The sequence below is a fragment of the Myripristis murdjan genome, chromosome 20, assembly GCF_902150065.1.
Source record: "Myripristis murdjan chromosome 20, fMyrMur1.1, whole genome shotgun sequence".
Classification (NCBI taxonomy): Eukaryota; Metazoa; Chordata; class Actinopteri; order Holocentriformes; family Holocentridae; genus Myripristis; species Myripristis murdjan.
The window spans coordinates 12490741-12505339 of record NC_043999.1 but is presented as its reverse complement, the minus strand read 5'-3'; the positions used below and the strand labels follow the sequence as shown (position 1 = coordinate 12505339).

The window sequence follows — 14599 nt, the reverse complement described above, 5'->3', positions numbered from 1 at the left end:
CCCATTTCCCCAATCCAATTAGATTATTTCCTGAAGTTTGTTCCATTCGGCGGTTCCACCCGAAATTAAGGATGTTTTCTGAGTTGTGAGTTAATATGCAGAATTCCCATAATGAGATACTCTTGCAAGTGATTTTGGTGCATGATTGCTTTGCAGTGCAGGGTGATATGAGATAGGTAAGTACTGCATGGTGCTCGATGGATAAGCTATAGATGTAGGCAGAGATGGCCACCTTTGCTTGTGACAAATAATTTGTAATAAACAGTACTATTATACTCCAAACAGAATTCAAAAGTTTAAAATTATGTGTACATTCCATTATGTTCTATATTATTGAGATGCAATCCAGCTTCATTGGAGAGATCTAACATCACATCACACATGTTACACATTAATCTTGGAATGATACATAATATACACTATAATAATATGTATCTACAGTATACACTGGTGTATTAATATTAGGAAAGGACTCTGCACTGATGGAGTTTATCATTCAGTGTAGAATATCCAGTCAGGATATGTGCCGATTCTTAAGCTTCATCAACAGATTAATTGACCTGCAATCATTTAAAAAGTACCAGTATGCTTTTATTTAGTGCTACAGAGCATTTTGATTTTTTACATCTTTTCAGTGCCAGATATCTCATATAAGGATGCATAAACTCATATACGGATGTTATCATTGGAGGTGTATTATTTTCCATTAACAGAAGTAATGCTATAACTACACTTGTAAACACTTTAGAGTTACTAATTGAAGAAGAATTAGACACTGGCTGTCGGTGTTATTACTGTATTTTGACTGGTTTTGATGCCATCAGATTTATTTGTCATATTCAAGGAATAAACCAGTGAGCCAGGGATTCAGCCATAAGCTGGGTAAAAAAAAATTTAGAGGCCACTGAAGAAGCACATTGGCATACATTTCTTGATTTGACCGCAATATTTCAATACGTGACAAAGAGACTAGTGGACCATGAACCTGGCAAATCTTTGAGGCCAAGTGTAACTCTTCACTAATGGCTTGCACTCTTTGGCCCTTTTGAATGCAGGGGTCTCATTAGCAAACCAACAGAGGCTACCACAAAGGCCATTACATCGGTCAGAGCATTCTGTGTAGCCTCCACGCCATTAAGCCTGATACATATGGGTCCCTAGCAGGGTGAGATAAGGATTTCATTGCATTACTGAGTCCATTATGTGCCATTGGGGAGCAAGGCATTAAAGTTTGTGGTCTGATTAAATTTAGTGCCGCTCAGTTGAAGAGGCAATTAGTGTATACAACACACCTCCATCCTAGACTCGGTGGTGCAGGTGGCCCTTAGAATGAAACCACAGCAATATGCATAATTCATCGATTATGGTGTCCCTATTAGTCTCTGTTACACAGTTTTGCATTTGTCATGCAGGGGCGACACTAATGAAAAAATACATGTATAATGTTCTGTGTGGGTAATTGCAGCTGCAAAAATGTTCATTTGTATTGAGTCTGAAGATAACAGCAGAATGATATGAGCAATTTGTACCGCTGGCAATCATTTCGACTTTATGAATTACTTAGAAAGCTTGGTTGTTCTCCAGATTCTACATGGGTCTCTCTAGCATTAGAATCTATAATTATAATGAAATGCGATGTTTGATACATCACACAGATTTATATACACATACAGATAAACATGCACACACAAGTACATGTTCACTTAAAAATGTATTTTTTTGAAAATAGTACATCCTCAGAGTTAAATCCCTGCTGTTTCAACCTTTGTCTGTTTTTTAATCAAATTCTACGCCATTCTCACAGGGCTGAGACCACAAGACTATACAAGACTATTTGAGCAAACATCACCACATCCCACCTTTTGGACTGAAATTGATTTTTTGCAATCTAATGAGATCTTCTGAGATATAGCAGAATTCATAGAAATAACTTATGAGGAAAAAGTAGCATCATTTTGATCTGAATTAGATATCATAACGTTTTGATCCCTGGAATGTACGCACTGCAGATATGAAAAGTATTCGAGGATGAAAGACATGAAAGGTTACCTTTCCGAGCAGGTTGCATTGCATCAGTCTGGTCAGAACAAAAAGCAGACAGAGAGAATGTGCTCTGGTTACTATTTAATGTTTTGAAGATACTGTGGTTATTGGGATTTGATGCTAAGATTTTTCTTATTGCAGAGCCATATGTTGTCTGAACATGTGTATTTACATTTGGGATGCTCACCATCCCCATCTTAATGAGCGCTGGGAGCCTCCTTGGTGGAGACTGACACAAGCGGTTAGACTTCTCACTCCAGATTATGCTTTCCTTCAATCAGCCATGGAAGTCTGAGTCAGGGCACCTGCTAAGAATGCTAATGTACTCCACACTATTTATAATATGGGCTACAGAGGATTGCCAGGTAATGCACCATGTAGGGGCCATACTGGAGGCCCAAAGCTCTTGCCAACATTGTTGAGAACAGCTAATGGCATTTCTTAACTTAAAACCTGGCCATTACAATAGACTGAGTTAATACCGGTGATGTTTTTTGGCTGAGGATGATTTTGTGTTTAGAGCAATGGAAACGTGTTACTCTGGTAGACAACCATAGCATTTGTCTATCTCACAGTGGTATCAGTGTTCAAATGACTGACTTGTACAGTGATAAATGTCAGCTAGTGAGTGTTTCAATATTAAAGGTGTAATGATTAATTCATTGCAGTGATGCATCAATTCAACTGCATCGATCTGCTAAAAGAAATAAATAGATGGAACACCCATGATAATTCAGCTGGAATTAACATGAAATGCTTTGAATTGATTTATTCACACTCGATTCGATTTTTTTTAGGATAACAACAGAGTAATTTGGTTGTCTGCTTTCTTTCACTTTCCAGAAGAAAAAAATAGCCTTATATTACTGTATGTTCGTATTAAATAGATATACTGTAATATTTTGGCTACAAGTGCTGGTAAATCTTCGACCTGTATTGTGATTTACAAAGAAGAATATTAATTTTATTGTTAGTTGCTTTGCCAGTGATTTATTCAAGGCAACTGTAAAGCCACTATGTACCTGTATCCAGATTTTCAATGAAACAATTAACATTATTACTTAAGCCTGTCATGTCAATTTTTCAATTTCCTCTATTTAGCACATTTTTTAGATAAGGTTGTCATAATAGCTAGAGATTATTGTGACACTGGAACTGAAAGAAAAAAAGGTCTCTCTCTCTCTCTCTCTCTCTGTGCCAGACAGAGCTGCTGAACTGAGAGATGTCTTTCTGTCAGTCAGTCAGTCACATCCAGTAAACTGTGTCCTCTCTCTCCCCTCGGAGCCCTGTCAGTCACCAACACAACAGCTCTGTCTTTTACAGGAGACCTTTGATCCCGAGGTCCTTTTCAATCTGTTCCTGCCACCCATCATTTTCCACGGAGCTTACACCCTTAATCAGGTGAGACCATAGTCCCAACGCGGCTCCAGGTAGGAGGAAGAGACATCAAAGAACCATTCTCTATTGATGGATGCTGCATGAGTTGGAAAAAGAAGATATAAGCTGCTGTGTATTTGAACCTTCAGGGTTGCTCATGGTTGCCTTGTCTGGGCCCTGCTCATCACTCACTGGTGTTTATTTCAATTTCTGTTCCAGAGACGGTTCATTCAGAATCTGGGATCTGTTCTGACCTTTGCTTTTTTGGGCACAGTCATCACCTGTGTGATCATCGGGTAAGTATTGCTCATTACGCACACAATTTAAAACATCAAACACACAATACAACACATTACTTCACAGTGAACAGTGAAATACTGTGGATGTGTTACTCCACTAGTATGCTTTAATCTTTATATCATGGTCATTTATAATTTAAGTTGCTCATTTTCTTCTAGATAAAATGACATGAAACAAAATATAAAACACATTTATTGCATAAGCACTGTTATTGCTGCTCTGGTTGCAAATAGCTAGGTGGCACTCTTGAGCTTTGTAAGAAATAGATCTTTGCAGACCAGTTGCTTTATGTTGTTGATGCAGCAGTTCACTGTGGATAGAGAACATAACGATATTGAAATAAACATGCATAACCAATATGGTTTGCATAATGATATTGTGTGAATCCTGCATTCAAGTGATATACTTTCCTATTGAATGTTTTCAACAGAAAAGTACTTCAAAAAGATTTTACCAGGCCTAAAAAAAAAGGCAGTTTGTATGCTTGGTATTTTAATTATGGTTAATTTTCTCAACTTATGTAATAATGCTTTACTGTCAACTGTCTCTTGCTGGCTTTTGGCCATGGTTAAAGTTCATGCCTTCTTGATTTTGAGGCTGAAAACAACAAATATCATTAACCCACTAAGTCATACACTAAGTCAGTCAAGGAACTACCTGGGAAAAGGGGCAGGGCTTGGCATGTTGAGTCACGTGGGCCTTCTCTGATGTTAAAGCACCAGACTTGACCAGTCGTGTCGCTTGTTAGTCCGTCTGTCACATTCTCCTGAGAAAAGAGAGTGTTGTGATGGTGAGGGAACCGCTTACTGACTCACTTGAAAAAGAACATCCAACCCCCTACCTCTTTCTCTCTCTCTTTCTACCTCTCTGTCTATCTCTCTCACATACACGCACCGCAGATGTCATTACCATAACTTCAAATCTCCCATTAGATACATGAAAAAGACAGCTTAGTGGTTCGGCCTGAGGGTAGTACTTTAAATCCTGGCTTCAAGGAAAAGGCGTGTCCTGTCACCGTGGTAACAGAATTATGCCAGTGGACAGAAAGGTTCCCCAGAGGACATGCTGGCACGCTGATTATTATGGGATGCTTCACAGTAACAGGATTAGTGCTTAACTCACATCGGTTACCAGTCAGAAGTTGGACTGTAGCCTTGAATGCTGAATTGACATTTTAGCAAGTTTTGCTTACACTGTATTTTGGAATGGGGAGCACACGGTGGTGCATTGTGATAATGTACTAATAACAATGTGAAACTTTATTGATCCTTGTGGGTGGATTCTCTTATCGTTCACCTCCCCTGCAGAGCGAGCTAAAGGTTAAGGCACAGGGTCGACTGCAGATCAGCACCCATGGAGCTGGAAGGACGCTTCAGCAGGGCGGGTGCTTCCCAACACAGTGCTAAACACTCTGCTGCCCAACAGCTGATGTGTTTCAGAGAAATAAAATGATATTGCAGTGACGATGGACTTGATAGTAAGAAACAGAGAGAGTTAAGAGTCTGATTCAAACTCCGATTCTACTTTGCTGGTTATTTGTTATGTGCTCTAGTTTGCTGGGCTGAGTCTTACATAAACGTAAGGGAACAGTTCATGCAAAATGTGTGATTTGGCAAGGTTTCCAGTCTGCTGCTTCACTCCCTTCACCCAAATACAATCAAGTTGGATGGATGTCCATTTGTGTTGCTCAAACCGTTAGAAACCAACAGATGGATAGATTACAGTAAGGGTAAATTGGAAAATATCTTTTTTTTTTTTTTTATTTTGAGATACCTGTCCTTTTACCATCTGAAGAAACATGATCACTTGTGCTTTAGATTTGTTTCACCCCGAGGTCTCAGTGTTGTGGTAAGGCTGAAGCCGATAGTAATATTTCTGTGGTGCTATTTCTGGTACTTATCTGTGGTCAGGTCGCCCTTCACAAACGCTCCTCATGCCTTTCAGTCTTGCTGGTTATCTTATCCGAGGCGCTCCTCCACTCATAATTCTTGTGCCCTTTTATTATGTCTGAGTGCTTATAATTCTGTCATAAAAGCATGCCAGGGCAGAAGATGGATGGACGCTGAGGTGTTATGTTCGACAAGAGCGTCTGTCTTGTGTGTGTGTGTGTGTGTGTGGGCGTGTGTGTGTGAGAGAGAGAGAGAGAGAGAGAGAGAGAGAGAGAGAGAGAGTTAGAGAGACAGAGAAAGAGAGGGACAGAGAGACAGAGAGAGAGAGCCAGAGAGAGAGGGCATGCGGGTGAGTGTGGGATAAATGGGGGCATGTACGTCCATATACTTATATATTTATGTGCATTCATGCAGTTAAGTGGCTAAATCAATGTTGTCCGACCCCGTCAGTACTTTGTGTGTCCACCTGTGTTAAGCAGCCTCTGCCTAGAAATAGGTCAGCTCACCTGCTGGCAGCGTCTGGCCCCATTACCCTGGCTACTCTGAGGGAAGCCCTGCTGTGGTTAGAAGGATGACATATAGCCATGCTCTGGCTGGCGCTTCCTGATGACCTCACTGTGTGTCTCTCTGTCCCTCTGTCCTCACTAGGGCCTGTGTGTACGGCTTCACCAGGCTGATGGTGCTGCTGGGCCAAGCTGCAGATGGAGACTTCCTCCTCACTGATTGCTTCCTGTTGGGTGCCATTATGTCAGCCACTGACCCAGGTACTTGGCCTTATAAAGGACGTCCCACAGTAACACTCATCTCATCTCGAAGCTACACCGATTTACATTTTAGAGATGCACTCGCTTTTATACAGATATCAACTACTGATCCCTGTAGTGAAATTCTGCCCTGCTTTACAAGACTCACACTTTATTGCTTTACAAACCACAGATTGTTAGGAAAACCTGGCAGTACTTGTACTGAATATGTAACAGCTATATTTAACTAGAATTCGCCTCTACAACTGCAGATAAGTAAATAAGAAATGTATATGTGTGTGTGTGTGTGTGTGTGTGTGTGTGTGTGTGTGTGCATGTATTATTCTGTCAAATGAAGAACAAGTGCACTTGCTCAGCCTGAAATAGGATGGTTTTGAAAGTGTAAAAATTGCAAACTGGCATGGCCATTTTCAAAGGGGTCCCTTGACCTCTGACCTCAAGATATCTGAATGAAAATGGGTCCTATGGGTATTCACAGGTCTCCCTTTTGCAGACATGCCCACCTTATCCATATCCCATATAGTTTGGAGCATAAACCGTGCAGTTTTTTGCATTCAGTACAAATGTCTTATTTTTCGCCTATTCTAAAATGGTGTATTTCTGTATGCTGGGACCTAACCAGTTGCATAATTTGGGTATGACTGGAAAGCTGAAAGTCCTGTGGGTTCAATGAGCCCAGTTTTACTCATGTGCAATTATGTTAGCCCCCATAGCCATTTCATTGTAGTGAGACCGTTGTTTGAAACTTGACGTCACTGTATAAAATGACCTCTTGTGACCTCTTAGATAATCACAGCCACATGACACTTTACAGCCACAAAGACTGAAGGCATTCAGAGGATATATGGTTTTCCTGGTATATTGTCAATAAAGAGGAGTTTCTGAGCAATTTCCAGAACAGAATACTTGCCATCCAATTGCTGAAAAATGGAGTTCTCACAGAAATATCCAAATGTCATAATTTTTGGACACTGACAAAGTTTTTACCAAAACACAGCATTAATTTTTCTGTGGTGTTCTTCAAGGTCTTGGTGTCTCAGTGTGGTATTTTAGGGGGGGGGGGGATCTTTGACCATGTTTATTGATTCTCAAATGGTCAAAAATGGTTAAAGTTTTCATCAAATCTGTGTAACAAAATCATATCAACTCAAAAATTGCAGCAACAGCATATGAGACATAATTGCACATGAGAATGGTCATCAACACTTCCATCATAATGTTCTAACTCTTATACACTCCCTTACACACATAAATAGATGCCTAACCAAGACATTACAGATTTATGACTAGAATATTTTGACACACAGTGCTGAGCTGCATCTCAAATCGTTCTTCAGGTTCATATCATTCAGATGATGTTCACCATTTCTATGTGGCATCTACTATTGACCTTTTTATCTCAACCTGAAGATCCCCTGTCCCCCTGGTGATGGGTAGGAAAAGGTTAAAAAAGAAAACCACATGAGAGACATACTGATCAATTTCAGCTATATTAATCATGTCCTATACAGAAGGCTTCATCAGATGAGGTATAGTTTCTTGGAGTGCCAGCTTTTCACTTATTATTTATTTAAACATATCATAAATACATGTTTCAAGACTCTTCATGTTACCGTACAGTATATTACTTATGTCTGCAGTATCTGTATAATAAACCCTTTTGATGTGATTCTGCAGATTATTGCAGCGCTCTGCAGTATCAGATGTTCAGATAACGTATCAAATTTCATGTTTGAATGGGTCAATCCTGGCTCATGTTGTTTTGTTTTACCTCTCTCTAGATTTCCCTGTTGGTTCTCACTTTGTACTGTTAGATGTGAATTAATCAATTATTAATCATATATGTTTGGGGGGGGTGGGGTGGGGGTGGTAGAAGGGTAGCTGTCCACTCTCCTTACAAATAAAAGCTATAACATATCATGAGGGTACTCTAGTTTTGACATCTAAGTGCTGCATAAACCCCAGGATACCACATTCCACTCAACACACACTGATCTATACCTTACTGGTAATGCTGTTGTTATTTGATGTATGGTCATCTTTTTTACTGCCTGTCATTGCACGATGATGGATAACTGGTATAATAGTCATGGCTATGTGCAGGGACAAAGTCACAATGGCCTCTCATTAGGTTTTGAATACGCTGTAGCTTTTGGCTAAGTGCAAACAGTGTAATCTCTGTGATTCAAGAGCAGTCATGAAGTGTGTCATAAGGCATCCTGCAATGCTGCGACAGTAGCGAAGTTAATGTCCTCATTTGGTAATGAATTATTTATACCAATAAGTGGTTGATCTTGGTGAGTGTCAGAGAGGAGCCGTAGATTATGGTGTGACTGTCACTCTGACTGACGTTATTGTCCTGTGCCATGCTGTGCTCATCCCTGCCGACCTCGGCGCCCTCATCACTTTGATTAGAATCACAATGCATCGATGGCCCAAACGCCAAGACCCCTAGGCTGTCTCCATCTCCCTGCTCCAAATATAGAGTGCCTGCTCTCAGATTTTCTGAAAGGGACCCATTAAAATTTCCCCATCCGTTTCTCTCCCTCTTACATTTGCATTCATGAGACCAAAGCAGCAAAATACCCCACACACAGGCACACACACGCACACACACACACCACACAGGCACACAGTCTCAGATGGAATAATTTAGTGCTGAGGAATAAGGCTTCGTGCATGTCATAACCCGTGTGTGACAGCTCTGTGGTTCTGTCGCTGACACATTGTGTAAGTGAAACCATGTCACTTACTAACTGAAGTGATGGAGGTCTTTGAGAATGGATGGAAAGTCATATCAGGTTGGCAGCTGAGCTTTGAGTGAAATAGGAGTCAAATTCTTTCACCAAGTTTTTTGCCACTTTGGTTGCACTGGCCTGTGGAATACAGTGAAGACATTTGATAAGCCAGTAACTCATTCCGGCTGTAATGAGACCACCCTTGTCTTCAAAGGTAGCATGGTCTTAGAGTAGCAGATGGCAAACACTACCAGTCCAGCTTGTGGGAGTCTTGCAGTCATTTTTTTAAAATTATTTAGCTCAGTCACCTTGCAGCAAAAAGGCCCTGGGCTCTGCCCTAGCTCCTTTCTATGCAGTTTGTAAATTCTTCCCTTGTTTGTGATGTGAGTCTCCAAATTCCCCATAGATGTGAGTATCTGTTTGTTTATGTTAGCCCTGCGATGGACTGGCAACTGTCCAGTCTATTTCCTTGCCTTTAACCACTGGTTGCTGTGATAAGCTCTGAAACCCCAAAGACCGTGAGACGGTTTAAACAGGTAGAGACAATGAATGAATGATTTGCTCCATTTTTTTACCAACAGTACGAGCAGTGTTGTATTGTTTTTCATGCTTTTATGACATGAACATAGGCTGTCTGGGTCCTTGTGGATGCCGCTCTACCAATACTGCTCTCTCTTTATGCCTCAGTATTACATTACATTACATTAATCATTGTAATAATTTTTGTTGACTGCAAAGGCTGCCAAATGATTAAAAGCTGACATGCATAATAGGATAACAAACAAACAATAAAAGCAAAATATGCATATCACTTTCAATTCACTACTGCTATTTTTAAAAGTATCTGACTTGGATGAGGATGTACAAACAAGAGTCAGGAGTGTCCTTAGCATGTTCCTCTTTCTGTCCTACCTCTCAGCATGCATCTATTGATTTTTAAATTGTTGGTTTTAGACAAGCTGCCATAGCTCCCTAGCCATGAACCCATTCTTCTCACAGAGAAGCTTAAAAGAAGACACATTGTTCAGGTCACGAAGTGAAGCTCCTGCTGTGTTGCATCCTCTAGCCTCTGGGAGGGTTATAAAAGGTCGGTGAAACCCTCACTTAACTTCTCAAAGGAAAGATTTTTTTTCTTTGGTGCTGCAGTTTTCCTTTCATCTTTTTTGTTGATGTTGTTTTGTTTTTATTAGTTCATTTGACATGGACAATGCACGTCATTAAACGTCTCTGCCAGTATGCTGGAGTTAGCCATAAAGGCTCATTTAGATCTGTGGTCTCAGGCCAGATGTCACTAATAGCGACCCAGAATTAAAGCAAATATTAAACACACTGTCAAACATAGGCATGCATATACACATGACTAAACTTAGCAGCAATATTAAACAACTATACACAAAACTAATCATTAGTATAGCAGAGCAGGGCCACAAGGGTAATGTTATCACAAATACACATGACAGCAGGAAGCAGAATAGTATTAACAAGACAGTATTTAAGCAGATATTAAAACACACAAATAAACAAATATGCTCACAGAGAACAAGTGTTCAGGCTGTGATGAGCATGAGTGAAAAAGCCACAGGATAACATTTGCACAGCACACAGATCTTAATTGGAAAGGTACAAACTGTTAGCAAAGACATGCACAGAGAAGTTAAAAGACAGAATGGCATATTGGCAATACGCTGGCAACAGAGAGAGCCACCATGATGTACTGCTAGCGAGTTTGATTAGAAACCAGGATGTGAAGAATTCTCAGATATCTAACGACACACAGTTCCATTCCTGTGAGGGACTCTGTGATTGACGATGCAGATTTAGTAAATGCACTTTTTCTCAGTGAGATAATGCAGTCCCCTCTTGAGGCACCTTGTGTAATCTTGTGCATGTCCTCTGACTAATAAAACACTTGAGTGGCGGTGGTGGTGGGGTGTTATTTGCATATTTTGATCCAGCTTCTTGAGCTCAGCATAGTAGAAACTATTGGCTAAACTCATTTTCCTTCTCCTGTAAAGTCCTGATCTTTTTGTGTAATTATTCCAGTGGCTTTAAGGCTGATTATTTTTGTTTGTAGTTTGGGACCAGCTAGCTCAACAATAGGTTGCAAGAATGTCTATGTAAATCTTGGTGTTTTGTGTTTTTTGCTTCACAAAGAAATAGAAAAAAGACAAGTGGCATTAGTGGAGATATGGGAAAGATGTATGATACTGAGGGACTGTGAGATTCAGAGTAAATAATAAACTGGTAATCTACCAACAATAAAGAAGCATTTTACTGGTGGTGGTGAAGGCTTTTAGTGCTGCACTCTCTTGTAATCTTAGTTATGCACTTGTCATTGCCTAAAAAAATTGGGAGGGAGCAGGATTATAGTAATTCCCCGTTGACCTTTATCTCTCTCCTAATGCACCACTTTCAGTATCATGTCTGCCTAATTTGGTGAAATCAGTGAACAAATCCCATACTCTCTGACTGAGATGGTCATGAGCTTTGCCTCTGCTGCAGCATGGTAATTTGACCTAATAAGGCTGCCATCCGACCCTTTATTATTATGTATTATGTCTGAAATAATTGTCTATTCTCTCCACCTTATGGTGTTACCGTGGAAACTGATGAACACTTGACAGCTGTAGGACGGGGTTGCCATGACAACACAGCCATCCCAACCTACACCCTGGTGCGTGTTTGGGGGGGTATTTGTATTTTTCTTTTTTTTTTCTTTTTTTTTTGGTGTGGTGTGAGTGGTGCAAGACATGCTGTCATCAGCCGAGCATTATGGGAGCAGGGAGATGGAACGATCCTGACTCCAGGGCTACCTCACTGTCTCCAGATGAAGGATTTTCCCCAACCAGGAAGAGCTTTAAAGCTGTCAAAGACCAAAGAGCCAGATCTGTCAAAACAAGTCCTGAGGCTGCACTCTTGCCACTGCTCTATTATCAGTCTGGACTTATCCTTGTTCCAGTGCCCTGAAACCCCCGGGTTTTCACGACAGGGCCAAACAGAACCACCTGAGTTTACTCATTATTCAAAGCAAAATCTGCGTCACTCTTTTTTTGCAGTTTAGTGTTACCAGGTGGAATATTAATCCACTGGGAGTTGTTGTTGTTATTGTCTTGCTTCCAGAATGGCACAACCTTGTATTTCTGTATTCCTGTCTGTGTGAAGGTGTATGCTTGTGTTGTCTGTGTCTCTTTTTACTTCTCTTTCTCCGGATGCATTTTATTTAAATATATCCGATATTGTTTTTGTTGTATGATAATTTTGCCTTGCTTGTCTGAACCTCGGCCAGCAGGCCTTTTTATGTTTGGATACCATAAGGTTTTTCATCATTTTTTTAATACCTCAGTGCTGATTCTCAAAGAATACTTTATTCCGTGTTTTGATTGTTTTGGTCTTTGCATATTTCTAACTTACTCATATACTAACTACCTTTCTGACTGACTGTTTATCTTTCTTTCTACCTGTAAATAGATAGATAGATAGATAGATAGATAGATAGATAGATAGATAGATAGATAGATAGATAGGTAAACTTAAACTAATTTCGTTATACAATCTGTTGTATAATGACAAATAAACTTCCTATAGAATCTAAAATGTTAGAATATTTGCAGTAGAATGAGACATTTAATCGACTCACTGCTTTTGAACCTGTGCTGTAAACATTTCCAGCTGGCCAGCTTGGACCCACTGTCATGCAGTAAGGAACAGTACAGACTATCAGCATGGAGCCAACAGCGCTACAGCTGAAATCTTGCATAAGCGAGACACTTGAGGTGTCATGATGTGCAGAACTGACAGGGATGCCGCTGTCTCGTCAATGTCAATATTCTCTCTGTCAATCAGTGTCAACGCCTCACTGCCTCACTGTGCTGTGTGTCTGTGTGTGTGTGTGTGTGTGTGTGTGCCTGTGTTCATGCATATGCTCAGCATTCCCCCTCTTGGTGTTTTCAGGAGATGAACTCGAGTTCGCCTCCTATTCTTCTCAGCAGATGCAGTGTGCTGAGAAATTCAGCTGTATAAATAAGTCAGGGTTTGTTTGTCTGAGTTTGTTGTTTTCACCACAGGCATGAATTTCACCCACCCCAAATGAGCCATGCATTTGTGTATCTACACATGACCTGTCATATAAGGTCAAACTTTGTGGCCTTGTGTTTGTGTCTTAAACAAGCTGAAGAAAATGATTGCCATATTTCATTGTTACAGCATGCAAAAACATGCAGCAGAGAAAGGCCAAAGCAGTATATCTGAAGTTGCAGATTTTAAGTTTTTAGATGTTCTTTGCGCTGACAGGGATGCTTCGTGAGATTATCCACTGGCATTAAACTCACTGCAACTTGACACCACTAGCTTTATATTCTGCCCCCGTCTGTGCGGTGAGCCTTTCATTACTAATCAGAACATTTGAAGCAAATGAAATGTAATGCCATGCTCTTTATTCATAATGCAACTCTTTTGAGTTTATTATGCTAATGTGATCATCTTCATTGTTCTTCACCATGTCACATTTAAGCAAGATAATTAGCCCAGATTTCTCTTAGAATTTCCTTGCACTTGCTTAGAGTCGCTTCGTTGGGCTGTAACCTTCTTTCTGGTGTGCTCCACAACTCCTTACAACAGGCTGTCTATGCCTCTGATGAATTTAAAAAAAAATGTAATTATCCATTTTCAAATCCGGCTGAAATTGCATTCCATGAAAAAAGTTAAAACCTGCAGTCGCTGTCCTTGTACTTTAAAAAGGATAAAGGTGTGTTTTTAGAATCTAATAATCATCACAAACCAGGTGATTTAATCCTGGCCTGGCAAAAAAAAAAAAAAAAAAAAAAAAAAAAAAAAAAAAAAAAAAGTTTACTCTGTATTATGTGCCAGTTTACATGAGGCTGTAGTAAACCACACAAAACTTCTTATTAAATGAGCAAAATATCCAGAAATGTATTAAATTTAAATGTATTCCAAAGCACTTTATTTGAACTGCAGGTTGAGTAGGTGCACAGCAATGCATTAGAAACTACAAATAAGTAGTAATTAACTGCAATACTGGCACACTCCACTGTGGTGCTATACCATAAGGGGCAGCAGCAGTAGATTAACTGCAGAAATATGACAGAAATGCCACAGACAGTATTGTGTGTGTGCATTTATCATGTCTCAGTATGTGGATCGCTAACACCAGTCCGATATCTGATCCATGAATTACGTCTGGATCGTTGCATCCCTAACATCAGTATCATGATATGAGACTGTATATCATCCAAGATTTCATTGTAACATTTGTAATATTACAAAGCAATGTAATGTAGTGTTACACTGTAATGTATATATTGTACTGTTTCAAAATGCCATAAGTGTTTTCTCTTCCTGTCTGCATTACAGTAAAGGTATGCAATTTTCTAAACTTATTAGACTGTTCTAATTGTTCTGTTATTTGCCACTGCTTGTTTTGTAATCATATCCGCATTAATGACGATTGTTTATCAGAAATCTCTGGTGT

At 39.9% G+C, this 14599-nt stretch overlaps 1 protein-coding gene across 1 annotated transcript in view; it reads left to right on the top strand.

Moving 5' to 3' along the window:
- LOC115378692 (sodium/hydrogen exchanger 9-like) overlaps positions 1-14599 on the top strand; it is a 71220-nt gene that overhangs the window by 1883 nt on the left and 54738 nt on the right. The window contains exons 3-5 of the mRNA XM_030079110.1: positions 3367-3444; positions 3640-3716; positions 6258-6373. Coding sequence (XP_029934970.1) covers positions 3367-3444; positions 3640-3716; positions 6258-6373 — 271 coding nt within the window. The remainder of the gene's footprint in view (positions 1-3366; positions 3445-3639; positions 3717-6257; positions 6374-14599) is intronic.